Source organism: Tamandua tetradactyla, chromosome 5 (genome assembly GCF_023851605.1).
Source record: "Tamandua tetradactyla isolate mTamTet1 chromosome 5, mTamTet1.pri, whole genome shotgun sequence".
NCBI lineage: Eukaryota > Metazoa > Chordata > Mammalia > Pilosa > Myrmecophagidae > Tamandua > Tamandua tetradactyla.
Window position 1 is genome coordinate 104,765,129 of NC_135331.1, and position 16,484 is coordinate 104,781,612.

The 16,484-nt window shown below is 41.0% G+C and overlaps 1 protein-coding gene across 7 annotated transcripts in view; it reads right to left on the minus strand.

Annotated features, from left to right (window-relative positions):
• ADGRF5 (adhesion G protein-coupled receptor F5) overlaps nucleotides 1-16,484 on the minus strand; it is a 101,834-nt gene that overhangs the window by 43,712 nt on the left and 41,638 nt on the right. For all 7 annotated transcript variants that reach the window (XM_077162002.1, XM_077161998.1, XM_077162001.1 and 4 more), the window contains exons 2-3: nucleotides 8,064-8,189; nucleotides 1,655-1,709 (exon numbers count right to left, since the gene is read on the minus strand). In XM_077162002.1, the coding sequence (XP_077018117.1) occupies nucleotides 1,655-1,709; nucleotides 8,064-8,165 (157 nt within the window). In that variant the 5' untranslated portion in view covers nucleotides 8,166-8,189. The remainder of the gene's footprint in view (nucleotides 1-1,654; nucleotides 1,710-8,063; nucleotides 8,190-16,484) is intronic.

Below are 16,484 nucleotides of genomic sequence, written 5' to 3' on the forward strand. Positions count from 1 at the left end.
TTTCCTGTCACGGGGCACAAGAGGGCTCAGGGGTTTGTCAGGGATGGGACAGAGATAATGACATTTGTTTTCAAGTGCAGTCTGGGTTATAGGTCACTTCAGGGATGGAAGGGAGAAAGGGGGAGTGGGGGTCCTATAGGGATAGCTAAATGAAGATTAAAAAAGAAAAAGGAGGACAAATAAAGGAAAGTCAAGGAAAGGGGAGAAGAGAGGAAGAAAAAAAAATGAGCAGTATATGACCTTCCAAAGAGAATTTTGAGATTTTAATAAATGTGGTCAAATTCTCATCCAAGCACTGGGCAATAGCTGGATCTGCTACTGCAAGGTGAGAGGCTCTCCCAGATGTCTCTATCCTGACCTCAAGACAAGCCCACTCCCTTAGGCTGCCTAGTATCTCTTTTAGACCGGAAGGTAATGGAGCAAGTCACAACATGCCTGGAAAATGATTCAGTCATATGCTATGGGTTAAGAAGTTCTAGCTGCTAAACAAATGGCACAGCCACTAGGCCAGCAGATCTTTATGATAAGAATGAATCCCCTGAACTCACAAAGGGACAGCTATGACAGAGACAGGAGCTCTTTCAATTCATTCACTTGCTTAGTGAGAAACTGGGCTAAGTGCTTAGGTTACAAAGATGAAGAAGCTTGAAGGGAGCCCACACCTACTGGGGATTGCCAATAGGAAGCAAAATAAATATAATCCATCATTGCTAATATTATAATATGGGAATGTATGAAGGCATTGGGAAACCAGTACAGCAGCCCCTAACTGTCTGGGCAACCAATGAAAGACCTTAGAGGGCAGGAGAACTTCTGAAGGGCACTTGAATAGGAGTTTCCCAGACAAGGAAAGGGGAACGAGCACTATTTGTCAAATAGCTGCAGGGCATCGACAATTTTTGTAAAAGGGAACAACGGAAGGAGATAAAGTAGGAAAGGCAGGTAGGGTCCTGTGTGACATGAGCAGATGAATGAGTTTTAGCCTCAAGACGATGGGGAGCCAATGAAGGATTTTCAGAGGGGAAATGACAGGGTTTGGTTTTTGTTTTAGAAAGGTTGCTGTGGCCGAAGCGAGCATCAGGTTCCAGGTAAATCCAACCTGCACATGTACAATAAAACCACACCTGGGCCTGGGCAGCGAGAATTAGTGTGAGAATGTTCACAGCTCTTCACTTGTCCCCGCCTCTCCAAAGGGCAAGGTCCAAACGCTCCTTTGGAATTTGATGGGAGAACAGGACGGTGGAGGATTTAAGCCTAGGGGCTGAGCAGATCCACAGAATAAAGTGCTGAGCGGGTGGAGAGGAATTTTTTAAAGGTGTGGGGGCGGGAGGAGGCGGAGCAAAAGGAAAACCTGCTGGGTTGAGACCAGAGAAGCAGGCTTTTTGGTGGTGGTGCAGGGCAGTTGAGGAAACAGCTACAAGGAAATCATGATATGCAGAATGGCGGGCGATGGGAGAGAAAAGGGGGAGTATGTGTCAAATGATCCACTTGATGTCACGCGGGAAAACAGGGTAGTTCCTTTATTAACTTTAGCAATTCATCTGTATTCTTGATGCTGAATGAATGATATGGATCGTTGTATTCAAAAACATTACAACAAATGTCATTTGATTGGACTCACTGGAAGAGATAGGCAAGCACAGGGTTCACATACCTGCTCGTTTTTGCCTTAGGAGCTCTTCTTCTGCTATTGCCTGTTCACTGAGAACCTGAAAGAACATTTTAAAACATCGTCAATTAATGTTAGAGAAGACTTTTTGCTCAGATATCCCTAAATCTCAGAGGCATTGTATGGTTTAGCACCCGATGCCCCCTGGATGCTGGCCAAACTGCAAGTAATGACAGGGAAAACGAAATGGAGTCGTCTCTGTGATGTGACTTGGGAATCTGCGTCTTCATAGACCAGTCTAGATCCAGGAGCGGAAGAAATTCCCATATCTGAGTTTCTCAGAGTTCCTGCTGTTTGAGACCCCGTCAAGAAACATAAATTATGATGTTCTAAACCTTGTGCTCTCTGGCTAAGATTTGAAGCCTGAGTCATTCCAGTGACCTTTTAGACAAATCTCACGACCTCTTCTCAGCCCTCAGCCTGTCCCCACCTCAAATTTCAGCTGCATGAGATCTGTTTAACCATTGTTTGTGCTTAAAGATTATTTTCTCCTTCTCCAGTCCTCTGTCTCTTGGATGATTCTATTGCTGGTTTCTGTTGTAGGAACTAAGAGATATGGCTCTATAGTCAGACTATTTAGGTACAAGGCTGTGTTACTTAGTAGCCATGTGACCTTGGGGAAGATGCTTATGCTCTCTGAGCCTCTATTTTCTGTGTAATGGAAATACAAATAGTAGTACCAACCTCAAGTGGTTGTAATGAGGATACTCTGAACTACAATATTACACACTGTAAAGATCTTAATAAACGTTAGTTATTATATAGTACAGTGGTTAAGAGTAAGTACTGCCATAATATGGCTGTGTGACCATGGGCAAATTAATTAACCTCTCTGTGCCACAGTTCTCTCATATAGCATGGGGATAAAAATAACCTACCCCTTAAGTTGTCATGAGGATGAAAGACTAACAAATGTAAAGCGCTGAGGTTAGTTTCAGATATGTCGTAAGTGCTGTTCAGGGACAGGGCATCACCCTACTCCACGGGGCAGCTGTCACATGGAGTACTCTGTCTTGCATGACCACCCACTTCATTTTGTCGAGCTCATCTCCTTTCATCATACAGCTTTGTTTAAGAAGTGATACAGACCAGCTCCTATGCCATGTGTCACCCCATGCCTTGACCTGACATATGTTCCTTGCTCATCCCGGACTCCAGGTGAGTTTTTCCAGTCATGTACTTCCCAATCCAAACTCTTTTCAAGGCTTCATATAAGAGACCCCACTCTGTTTTCTGTGTTGCCACTGTTACTTTCTAGTTATTACATAATAATAGCAAAAATAATAATGTGTAAGATTTATTCCACACCCTATGCCAAGCACTGTTAAGTACTTGATGTATGCTTACTTATTTAATCCTTTAAAAACTCTAAGAGTAAGTACTATAATTATCCACATTTCGCTATTGAGAAAACAGAAGCTCAGAGAGGTCACATAAGTTTTCCAAGTTCACACAGCCCTTTTAAGCAACAGACCAAGATTTGAACCCAGGTAGCCTAGCTCCAAAGTCTGCACTTGTCCACAGAGATATCGGCATCATCTTATCAGGAGATACCCTAGGAAACTGTGGGTCTGTCTCAGTGACCCTGTCTCTCCCAATCTAGCACTTTTTCTCTCTCTTTCTCTCCTCTTTCCTCACCTCTTCTCCCTTTTCAAAGACTAGTTCCCTTGGCTTCTCTCCTCCTGTCCTTGACTAAATTGCATTTTTAGAAAAAGATCAGCTGTAATAGAGTCTCTCCTCTGTGATTTGTATATCGCTGGTGTATTTGCACAGTAAATCTTGTATGTCTTAATCTCGAAGAAAAAGCCTTATCCCCCCAAGGTAGGCTCTTAGGGGACCCTGGTTGAGGAACGTGGGCACCTGGTAGTTCACAAGTCTTTTTTGAAGAAATGAATAAAGGAATACTGGATGATGAGAATTTCAAAAGCACATTTGCAGCTGCACTTGCAATGAGGTTCTTTTAGGTTTAGTTCAATGTGTAGAAACCGACATAATGCAAGGGCAATGCATGCGTCTTAGCTCTTGCCTGGAGCCTCTGACTCCCCTGGGCTCTGTGCCCAGGTGGTAGGAAGGGCCTCTGACTGCATTCCTGCCCTCACCCTCCGTGGGGCCCGTGGGCAGGGAGGGGGAGCCACTGGATGCTTCCTCTGCTCCTGGGCAGATATGCCGGAATGAGAGGTGGCTTTGTACTTGTGGAAAAGAAAATGCCCAGGGATCCAGATGACAAATAAGCTGGTCCCCAAGGCCCCAGCTGTCACAGATCTCACCCCATCACCCTACCATGGCCTTCTCACTCACTCCTCTTTTTTTTGAACTGAAATCCTCAATTTAACATCGGGATCTTTGTCTCCATGTGAAATAATTGGCTTAGCAAGGGTCCTGCTGGAACGTCCCCTCACGTAAACTTGTTAACACAGATTCACTTATGTTAGAATAGTAAACCTGGCTATCGGTCCTTAAGTACATGCTCTGTGCTGGTCACTGTGCCAAAGCTTACATGTATGGTATCATTTTATCCACACAGCAAATGGATGAAGTAGATAGTATCTATTTGCATTTAATGTAGAGGAAATACACTCAGGGAGAGAAAAAACTTGACCAAGGTTCTAAAGCTAATGAGGGTGAGAGCCAGGCTTCAAACCCAGGCCTGAGGCAGAAGCTGAGAGTTTACTACCTTGCTACTCCAAGTTTGTTCTTTGGAGCAGCAGCAAAGGCAGCTTGTCAGAAATGCAATATCTTGGGCCCCATGCCAGATGTACTGAATTTAAATCTGCGTTGTAAGGTCCATGGGTGATTCACAAGCACCAAGCTACACTGTCCCATTTCAAAGGCTCATTTCCAGCCCATGCTGCAGTTAAAATGCAGGTCAGCAGTGGGAGCTGGGTGGCAGGTTAGGGCTAATAAGCAGATAAGGTAGGCTTCATTGCACCTCTCCAATGAGCAGCCTGGGCCTTTGGGGTGTCTGAAGATATCACACCTTGAAGGGCACATCGAGGGTGGAAACCTGCCGTCCTTTGGGGTAGGTGGTGGAGCCTTCAAGGAAACTCAAATTCCACCATCAGCCGCTGGAGGCCTGCAGTTGACCCCTGGACCAGTCTGTGCCATCGGCAGATGGAGGGGCTTTGCAGGGGCTTTCACGAGCAGCACAGACCAGGCACAGCAAGAAGGCATTGTGGCCACCTTGAGCGCTACGAAACTCTGGAATTCAGGCAGAACTACCTCACTGCTGAGATCACCTCGAGCTCTGGCTTTTTCCCCACACCACTTGAGAAACCAGTCCTGCACGCTGTTCATGTGAATTCACAGGAACTGTGCATATTTCCCTCTTCTCTGTCTGTGAACAGGCTGGTCATGTCACTGTACAGGTTGTACTCTGCACAAGAAGGTCTGGGAGAAGGAAGGGCAGGAACAGGGATCCACCCACTCAGCTCACCCAGCCTGGTACCCTGCCTCCCACGCAGCTGGGGTGGGGGGAGATAGAGGGTGAGGGTGAGCCAGAGGCATTTTCTCCATCCTCTTAAGTGCCATCAGTACTCTTTTGGGTCCGAAAGATTGAGACAAGAAACCAGTCTCTGGCAGAACCCACTTCAGCAACTCTGATGTACAAGGCAAATTTTCATAAGCAAAGCCCTCTTTCGGACAAATGTAGAAAGATTTTTGTGCCTGCCATTGAACTGAATTTATTGTAAGTGGAAAAAAAAATGAGGGTGGGGTGGGTGGGGAAGCAGGTGGATTTTTAGGAAATTTCTGTTTCAGGAAAGCATTACATTGTGAAACTAGAGCTAGCAGTTAGTGAAGAGGAAACTATCTGAAATCAGGAAATAATAAATAGAAATCAAAACTAAAATTGCAAAATTAAGACATAAGATGGAGCCGGTTAAAGGCAAGGAATGAAGTAGAGAATAAACTCTAAAAACATCCTCTCAGAATTCAGATGAAAAGTACTGAATGACAAAAGGTACAAGAATTATAAAGTAAAATATGATAGATATGAATATGGACCCAAAAGATTACATCTGCATATAACAGCAATCTTAAAAAAAAGAACAAGGACGGAATTTATTACTAAAGAATAAGAATACTAATGTAAATTGCAGGAATATCTAATTCAATACTGAAAGAGTTTTTGTATATAGATCAAACATCTGTGCATGTTCTCGTGAGTTTTTCATTTCAAGAGTGAAGAAAAAAGTATAGGTAGTTCATAAAAAAAGAAAACAATTTACTTTCAAAGAAATAAAAATCAGAATGGCCTCATAGTTCACTTCTACAATCCTAAATATGACAGAAAAAAATAGAGCAGAATCTACAAAGTTTCAGTTTCTCTGCACCCATTCATAAGAAAGGACTGCAAAAAAACTATTTCCAGATATGTATATGCTCAAAAGCATGCTATTCACAGGCCCTTTCAGCAAAAATTACTTGAAAACATGTTTAACTCTCTGAGAGATCAATCAAAAATGGGACTCACTGGTAAAGTTCAGTTGAAATGAGCATTGAAAAGTGTTAAACAAATGTTGCCAATGTCAAAAATAACTCTTGGAAAAAAGGAGACATAATATAATGATTGTAATTCACTAGTTATGATAAAAACAATGATAATGGCAATGGCATCAACCAGAATTTGAAAGCAGTTTTGGCCAAGGAAGGATTGTAATGGAGAAGGCATAGGAAAAAAATATTAGATTAAACTACATGAAATTGATGTTTTCATAGGTCAAAAATAGTCAAGAAGTGACAATTTCATGTGGTTTAACTAAAAAAAGCATGCTCAATCTTTCCTTTTACTAAAAAGAATAAAAATAGATTGTTTCATTGTTGATGGTGATAATTAGAGAAAAGTGATTTGAAGTATTTTTTTAGAAAAAGGTTATTTCTAAGACAATATAAACAGAATGCACACTTTCAAATAGGAAAGAAATAAAGAAAAATAAAGAAAATCCAGGCCAAACAATAAAAGACACAAAAACAGAGCAAAAGGAGTGTAAAAAGTCACATGACAAAATCCTTAGAGTAATATGAAGCATTTTAAATGTTACTAAATGTGCATAAATTAAATTCTCCTAATCAGAGACAATTTCCTCATGTTTGGTTTAAAAGAAAGAAAAACACTCAAACATGCTGTTTGCAAGAGACCCATATAAAGCACAGTAATACATTAAAGGCAAATAAAATATAAAGATCAAAGGTCAGGCAAACACGAATAAAAAAGATAATTGGAACAAGAGATGATCAAAATTAAAAGGTACCAAGTAGAGCAGAAAGAGCCATTTTATAATGCTTTTATAAAAACTTTTAAATGTACTGATGAAGCTCTAGCAAGAGTGACAGATGGAATAAAATAATACCTTTTTAAAAAAAATCAATAGAAAAAATACAGTGGAAAACAATAATAATAGCAAACGTTTATAATAGCATCTATTTTGTGCCAGGTTCTTGTTATAAGACATCTTGCAAATATTAACTAATTTACTTCCTTTAAAAATCATATGAAATAAGTAGTACTGTCATCTTTTGACACATGAAGAAACGAGACATAGAGAAAATTATATTAGTCTCCTAAGAATTTGTAATAGATTGTGTTGTATATATTATTGTAATAATATGCTGTGTTTCTGGTGGATAAAGTAACCTAAGTAAGGAATAACATGATTAGGTAGTTGATTAAACAAATAGGTGCTTATCGCTTCCTTCAGTTCAGCTAGACTCCCACTGACTTCCCAAGGACAGAATGTCCTAGAAAATTTTCAGCAAAGGTCCTAGATTATAATCTATGGTCCCTTCAGCTACATCAGTCTGTGATTTTTGACACATGCACAGGTGTCTTTTTATTAGATACTTAAAAAAATATCTTTATCAGAGAAGTTGTAGGTTTAAGAAACATCATGCAAAAAATACAGTTCCTATAACACGCCCCCGCATACTTTTCATTTTTATTTACACTTTGCATTAGTGTGGTACCTTTGTTACAACTGTTAAACAATATGATTAATGTCTTTTGAAATGTATTCTAGTCTGATGCCCAAAGTTAAAATGAATCCTTTGAGAACATATGTTCTTTTAAGTGCTCTAAATTTGCTTTATCATCATTGTTGTCCATTTCACAAAGTGGGAGCGTCAAACTAGAGATGGCAATTTAGTTGCAGAGGGAAGATGAGAGTTCTCTCTCTAGGATACACTGATGTCTCTTTGATTTCAAGGTATGGTAAATTGTAGTACAGTAAATATGCTAATGTCCATGTATGCTCATTTGCTCCCCCCACCCTCAAATTTGTAGCATTTCCTTAGAAGTCCTAGAAAAGCTGCTTTTTTTTTTTAAAGTATTTTCTGTCTGTGACATTCCCCCCAAATCAGATGTGACAGGGAAAAATATGGCAGCCTTGGATTTACTCACCAAAGGGTGAACAATAGGCTCTAAATTCAAGTTCAGAGTAGGCTGGGAAGAATAAATCACAATAAACATGAAGCACAGACTGGTTCTCCCTGGGGACTTCATTTCTTCAGGCTTGAGTCGTTTTACCTGAAATGGAAATATGAAGGTTTAAAGATACAGCAATTTATTAAACAAGGAAAGAACGAGCAAGCCCTGCCTTAAAGGCAATGTTATGCAAGAACCTTTCAATAGAGAAGAAAAAGGAAGGAGCGTGAAGGAATCAACTTTAGAGAGCAATTTCTGCCCAAGACCTTTGGGTAAGGATATGACAATGCTGGGGGGCCTGGGTCTGGGGGTGAAGATGGTACTGTCAATAGGGCAAAGATAGTGGATGTTTGAGTGGATTTCCTGTGCACATGGAGAGAGAGAAGGAAAGAGAAGAGAGAAAGAAGAGAGACGGGGAAAGCAAGAAAAAGGGAAAGACTACTCAGTAAGAAATCCTTTTAACATTGTGACCCGGTATATATAGACATGAAAAAAGAAATGTAAAGAACAATACTTTACTACCTGCCATGCACACAGATCCTCTCAATTCCATCCTATCCTTTTTTTTTTTTTAACACTGGTAGCAACCCATTAAAATGATTTCATGACCCATATTAATGGGCTATGATCCATCAGTATGAAAAATCCTGAACTAGGTCCAAAAGAACATGTTTTACTATAAACTATTTTATCATAGTATAATATATAACATAGAATATCAATATCATAATATATCTGGCCTTATGCATTGATTTTGGAGAGCTACATCTTTATAATGCTGATTATGGAAACAGAGGTTTTATGGACAGTTAATGACTGTTGCATTTAGAAAATAGAGTTTCACAGGGAATAACTCCAACCCCAGGACCAGGACAAGCTCCTTTATGTAGATTCCTTTCCTGACTTGCTTTTTCATCCCTGTTCATTGTTGTGAAAAAGAGCCCTAGACTAAGAGACAGAAGCCATGGGCTAGGAGCCAGGATTATTATTAACAAACCGTACATTCTTGAGTAAATCATTTATCTTCTGGGAGCCCAGGTTTTCCTATCTGTAATATGGGAACAATTATCCCTGCTTTAAATCTCTCACAGTTTTCTGAGGTTCTAGTGAATTTCATAGATGAAAAAGTTTTAAGAAACACGAAGAGCTTCGCCAACACAGGCTGCAATGATTTTCCCTCTGATCAGCAGAGAAACCAGAGGGCAAGCACCAGGAAGGGCAGGACTTGGCAGAGGCATCGTAGGGAGTGCCAAGGAATGGTAGTGGGGATAGCACACTGATGATGGCTTTACACGCCAACAAGAATTGTGTTTCAATCCCCAGCTGTAGGCTGCCTCCTATTCCCCTTTCCTACTGGAAAAAAGGGAAACTCAGGGCCCTGGAAAACTGACCCAATTTGCAAATTTGGCAAACCCATACATTTTTTAAATTCTGCAACCCAATGGTTTTGGAAAATGTCTTGCAATTTCAACTACAGGAATAGATATTTGTGAACAGATGTGTCTGCTGTAGGGAAATCCAAGCAACTCATTGCCTAGTTCTCTATTGGAAATATTTCCTCCCTTGTTGAAAGGGAGTGAGGCTTTGTGGATTTTGGACAGGCTTATTTAGCTTAATGATACCAACTGTTCCTGGGATGAATTTGGTGTTTAGAAGACGACTTACTCTTTTCAGGCCCCAAATGAGAGCTATACTAGTTGGTTCCATATCGAGACAGTCAATCAAAGGGATGGGATTTAGTAACTGAATAGTTAATGAGCCTCCTTCTGACACTCATGGAGGGACCTAAGTACTGGAGGGACTGACTCCATATCTTTCAACCAGTTCCCAATTGTTGGCAGAGTTAGTGAGAATTATAATGTCCCCAAATGGTCATGTCTGGTCCTTTTGATTCCCCAGAGACAGTCCTTTTCTGTTGACTCATTTGATTACAACAAAATGACTTGTCAATAGAAATAGAGGTGAGACATGGGGAGGATCCTACTATGGGGTGGGAGTGAGCCCTGGATGTGGAACAACATACAGCCACCCAAAGTCAAGGGCAAGGACAAGAGGATCTCCTCTGGGAAGAAAGGAGAATGCCACCAACTTGGGGGAAAGATCATGTTCAAAGTATTTGACAACCAGCCTGGCAAGGGCCTGACTGACTGGAACAGTGGTGTCATCTGAACATCAACCCAGCTTTTGAGGTCATTGCTACGTTTGGGGGGAAACCCAAAGGCAAAGTTTTCTTACCTACATGGGTAAACTTGTATCACCTCCTCCAGCTCACAGCCAGTGGAGAGAACCAGGGGAGACTAAGTGGGCTAATGGGACAAAATAATCCATATCCATCTAGTTACCAGCATGGATCAGTATCCCACATGTAAGGCTGTGTGTGTTCAGTAGGGTCCCTTTAATTGTAAATCCCCTAGAAGTTCATATATTAATCCTGACATTCCTGGAATAAAAAGCAGACAAAGACCAAGAAACAGGGAAACAGAGGCAGAGAAAGAAAGAAAGTTATCTGATGCCATTTCTAATTTCTTTTCCTTTAAAAATGAAAATGGTGGACACTCTACTAAAACTCACTAACCTGCAAGAACCATCTGCATCTTGGAAAGAGCTGGGAAAGATGACCTAATCCTCGTTACTAACCCCGTGGCACTGAGTAACTTCCTTGTCTTCTCTGACTCTATTTTCCTGCCTGTCAAGTTAGAATTCAGGGAGAGGAAAATAAAGCACATCGTGACATCATATGCCAGGAAGGGGCAGTGGGGATTCTCAACAGCATCACATTTTGAGGATGAAGGGGCTGTGTTCCTTGAAGCAGTCAACAATGTAATTATTTTGCAGAGGCACTGTGCATCAGGAACTGACATTGTAAAACCGGCCTGAAACAAAACAGAAAACTGTTTTTCCAAGTCTCAGAAACAGCCACTGCTTAAGACCAACTCCTCTCCTTGAAACTCTCATCACCCCTGACCTGCCCAGACTTTTGGGTGGAGGTGTGGAGGTGTGTTGGGGAGAGAACAAGTGGGTTTGTGTGCCTTGCAAGGTTGGAAGCATGTTCACGAAATGGCCACCTTTGTGTGGTCTGATGACCCAGTGTCATCATCATCATCAAATTGTGACTCTGAGCTCCTTCCAAATAGGGCAGTATTGGGATTCTTTCCAGAAGGGATTTCTTTCCTAAGCTCTACACAGCTCCTCTGTCCAGTGCTCTCATCCTCAATTCCACTTTCCCATAGAGAAATTGACACCCTCCCAGGATCCCTAGGAGAGTCATAAGTAAGAGGTGAAAACAAGGGTGACATAAGCTTGGTCAGCCTCTGCCCAGGTGCCTCCTCTTTGTAGTAGTGCAGGCTCTGCCCCTGGCTTCAACCCAGCCCAAAGCCCCACCTCGTAGCATCTCCCAGGTACCATGACCTTGGAAGAAAGTTTCCAGGAGTAATTAGGCACCTACTACAACCTACAACAGCTTCTGTGGTTCTTATCCCAGGATCACATCAGAACAATCACCTGAGAGTTTGGTTGTTGTTTTAATATCACTGGTTGAATTAGAATATCTGGGGATGGGCTTCCATATTTTTAAATATCTACCCCAACTACTTCTGATGTGCAAGCAGGTTTGAGGTCTCCACAGGGCCATATTTTCACCACTCTGTTGCTCTCTCCACATTTCCCTGTTCATTCCGGGACCTTCCGTCACTAGTCTACAGCTCTCCCTCTGCTAAGAAACTATGTAGAAATGAAATCTGGAAGAGGATGTGCTAAGGAGGCAATCAATCAATGTTTGATAAGTGAGTGGATTCGTGAAAGCATGAATTCAGAGGTGATCTACCTGATATTTTTGGATGGAATTCAATAGCCTAGGCTGTTATTTGAGATTGTTATATATCCCATAAAGAAAAAAAAATGCATTGCATACTTATTGACCGGCAAATGTAAAGTGCTTTCTGTAGGCCCTCAATGGTGCTGTGCATTCCCAAGTCAAAGGAGCCATGGTTCTTGTCCTCAAGAAGCAGGCAGTCCAGTTGGGAAGGCACGGCACATGCAATTAAAGAAACACTGAGGTCAAGAAAAACATAAGATCAGCAGACATTATTTACTAAATGCCTGATATTTACCAGGCACTGTGCTGAGTGCAAAAAATAAGTTACTTCACTCACTTTATCTCACAATACTGCTGTGAGGTAGGGATTTTCATCCCAATTCATAGATGAGAAATGTAAAGCTCTGAGAGGTTGAACAACTTGCCCAGGTCTCATAGATGACCCGAACTGGCCTGTCTGCAAGCCGAGCTGTAGCCTACCAATGACAAACGTGGCTGGAGTTGAGGAAAGGGGGCGTTGGCTAGGCTTTGGGGTGACCCAGGCAAAGTTAATAAGAGAAAGGGTCTCTGGCCAGACCTTGAAGGATGGGGAAAGGAATGAGAATTTTGGGCAAGGGAGAATAGCAGAAGCAGAAGTTGTGTCTCTGTTTCAAAGGAAGAAAAGCAGCCCCCAAAGGTGATATTCAGCAGATCCCTTTAGCTGCTTGTGAAAGCTCCCTTGGGCAGCTTGCCCACCCACAGTGATGCGGGCTTAGCTCTGGGACAGGACAGGGAAGGCTTCGTTCTCGTGGACACCCAGGGGATAATCAGGAGGAAACGTTCCAGCACATTCTGAGGATCACCAAAGAAGTCAGGGCTATTTTCATTCTGATTTGGAGGGAGAATGAATTTCTTTTTTACAATCTCAAGAAATTTTAATTGCCCATTAATTTTTTTTTTCTGAGAAGTTTATTTTAATAGAATTGAATACTTAATTTTTTCCCCACAGTAATCAAAGCAAATATTTTATCATTCTTACCCTTGGTATATCAAACAGAATTCCAGGAATGTAAGAAAGTCTGACTTGGAAATATTACATTAGAAAAGGTTAAATTAACAAATACTTCATATATTTTTAGTTGTATTCTTATAAGTATGCATTGACATCTACTTATCTGACAGCAGCTCTGCTGTTTTAAGTCGCTTTTTTTTTCCTTCCATAGGGAATGCAGAATGGCAGTATCATCTTTGGAATAAATTAAGAAGATAACAAATAAAAGAATAACTTCTACATATATTTTTCAAGGGCAATAAATAGGTAAGTATATAATTATGGAAAAATGGGCTTCAGGTTTTATTGGTTTGTTTGTTTGATTTTAAGTAAAATATGATGCATTGTCACTACTATCTGTTCCAGGAAAAACAAACGTAGGTTTTATGTTTTCCCCTTCAACCATTACAGTGCTATTAAAAGTAAAATTGGGTTGAGTTCAACAAAGCGTGCATATTCTGGGTTATTTTCAAGAGACCCACTAAATATTTTGTATCAAAGCTTTATACCCAAAACACGTTCTCTGATGATTTATCATGCTAGTACAGGAAATTTGAAGGACTAACAGATTGTATAACATAAAAGGACATACAATATAGAAGGAAATAAATAATGCAGTAGACCCTGGATATTTCCCTTAGAATAATTCCTTCCATAAATAAGACTTTATTATTTATATATACACTCATCCTATAACTGGTCTTGGATCATGGAGAAAGTTAAGGACATAGATTAAAAAATCCAGACCACATTTTAAAATTGCCTATTAACTTTTAAAAACTTTTTATTGTGGTAAGATCTATACAACTCAAAATCTCCCATTTTAACCACTTTCAAGTGGGCCACTTCATGGTATTAGACAGTAGGAAGAAGAACGAACTTGATAGCATTTGGGCTCAAGGTGATTCCTGCCTCTCCTTAATAGAACATGGTAAAAAGAGCAAGGCTTTGAGGTGAAAACAGATTTGCTTTCTAATTCCAGCTCTGCCACTTATCAGCTATGGGTAAGACACTTAACCCGCTGAGCCTCAGTTTCCTGATTTAAATGAGGATCATAGTAGCTGCCTGTTTCCTTGCTGGAAACATTCGAGATCATGTCTGCAGAGCCCAGAGCACGCAAGAGCCTAGTCAGGCTGCAGTTCAATGAATGGGACATCTCTGTTTATTTTTATCACTTAGAACAGGTGAATGTAGTTGTCTGGCCTGCTGTGTAGTATCTATTGATTCTGGGTATTTTAAATTATCCTGTATTTTTTTTACAGAAATTGAAGAAAGGATCCACGGCAGATCTGAAGAGAGCGGGTATATAAAAATAAACACAGTGAGAACTGGGAGACAAGTTAGAGTGCCTCTCTAGTTTAAACCCCCAGTTTTTATTTAGATAAGAAAACTAAGGCACAGCAAGTATTCTGTGTCCCCAGAGCAGTTAGTGTCTGAGTCAGTCGGGATTTGGTAGGACAAATGATAATCCCCAAAATTCTAGTTAATAATATTGTGCTACTGTCAGGTGAGCCATTTATGATAGGAATATAGATAATGGTTATTGTCAGCAAATGATCCCTACTTTTCAGACATGGAAACAGAAGCCAAAAGGATGAGTAATAACACCAAGGCCACAGCTAGTCTGCAGTAGTGTCAAGGTTATATATCAATCAGTCTATTTTACTCTGGGGGGAAAAAAGGTATGATTTAAGCCAAGAGATCTTCTTGTTGGGATATCAACATGAATAAACAGACAACTTTGTGTACTTGGACACCAGACTGAGCAACTGGAAACCTGAGTTCTAGTCTCACTTTCTCCACTCACTTTCTGTGTGAATTGGGGCAAGCCATTTCACCTCTCTGAGCCTCAGTTTTCTTATCAGCAAAGCCAGGGAGTTGCCTGTAGTCAGTGAGTTCAAAATTGGGCAGCAGGGGTGAAACAGTAGTTCAATGGTAGAATTTTGCCATGAGGGAGACCCGGGTTCAAATCCTGGCCCATGCACTTCTCAAAAAAAAGTGAACAAACAAACAAAAATTCAATGAAGAGTGCTACTATAATGGGATATTCACATGGAAAAAGAATGAAATGTGATCCCTGCCATACAGCATACAAAAAAAAGGGCTGCTGGAGTGGGTCTCTGAAGCTTCCACTACCATTCGGAAAGTCTAAAACTCCTCACAATTATTTCAACTCAAATGCGAACTTGCTTAGGCTTCTGAACATATCCCTAAACTATTTTTTTATTTATCTAACCCATCTCTGATTTACTGTACAGTCCAGGCCTTCACTGCCCATCACATGCACCATTGCAGTGGATTCCAATCTGTTGTGGGTTGAATTATATCCAAAAGGTGTGTTGAAGTCCTCACCCTTGGTACCAGTGACTGTGGCCTTATTTGGAAACAGGGTCTTTGCAGATGTAATCAAAATGAGATCAAACTGGATTAGGGTGGGCCATAAATCCAATGACTGGTGTCCTTCTAAGGAGGCCACGTGGTGAACTGTAGAGTATGTGGGAATTGAGGACTTGAAGATGGTGAGCATATGAAACTCAAGAAATCTGGCTGTGAAGTAGAGGGGAGAGAATAATTGTGGAAGGGATTTGAGGTTAAGGGAGAGATTTTATTTTTAAATGAGAGGGACTTGAAAATGTTGAAAAGTAAATAGGTAGGGCTACAGAAGAAAGGAGGCTGATGATGTAGTAAAACTTACTATTAGCTTAAGGTGAGTGGTTATTGGCTGATCGTTGAAGTTTCCTGAGATGGTAGGAAGATGGGGACCAGAGCCAGGAGAAGAAATGGGTCTAGGATGGAAAAACAGACATTCCTCCCTGGGAGGGGACGGGAGCAGTAGAGGATGGATGCAGCCACATGGCAGGATTGGGATAATTCCTATCCAAGGACCTCTTTTTCTCTGAATTTCCAGGCAAGTTCACCCCTGAGAGCAAAGTAAGAACAGAGGGCATCAGAGGTTGGAGGACAGAGGAGCGCTCCTGAAACTGCCACTCCAGAGAGAGAAGCAGATCAAATTGACCAAGACAATATGCTAGGAAGGCTAACCCATCTGAGTTTGGAGACCAAATGATTCAATCTTCCCATAATAAACAATTTAGCTGAGTAGACCATACACAGTAACAAAGGTGCTCTGATATGCATGGCTTTCTTTTTGACAAAGGAATTCATTAGATTGCACCCTGCTTTATCAAGGGAAGCCATGACCTTTAACTAGACTTTGGCTTCTGTCTGGAACTAGACAAGTTATTGTACCCTTCGAAAGAAGCCATGGAGCTATCTCCTGACTCCTTCCAGCTCCCATACCCTAGAATCCAGACTCTAGGCTCAGGCAGTTATTTTTAAACTATGTACTTCTGGTCAAAATAGAGGTTAAGTGAGAGACTGAAAATAGATATATGCATGTACCCTTCCTTCTACTAGTAGAGAATGATTCAAAGCAGAGTTCCTCTTGATGGCAGATGATGGATGGTAGTGCCGAATTTCAGGACTATCATTGCAAATACAATGTGATTATTAATCTCCACTCCTCTCCATGAAGCATGCAGAGGGCTGTAAT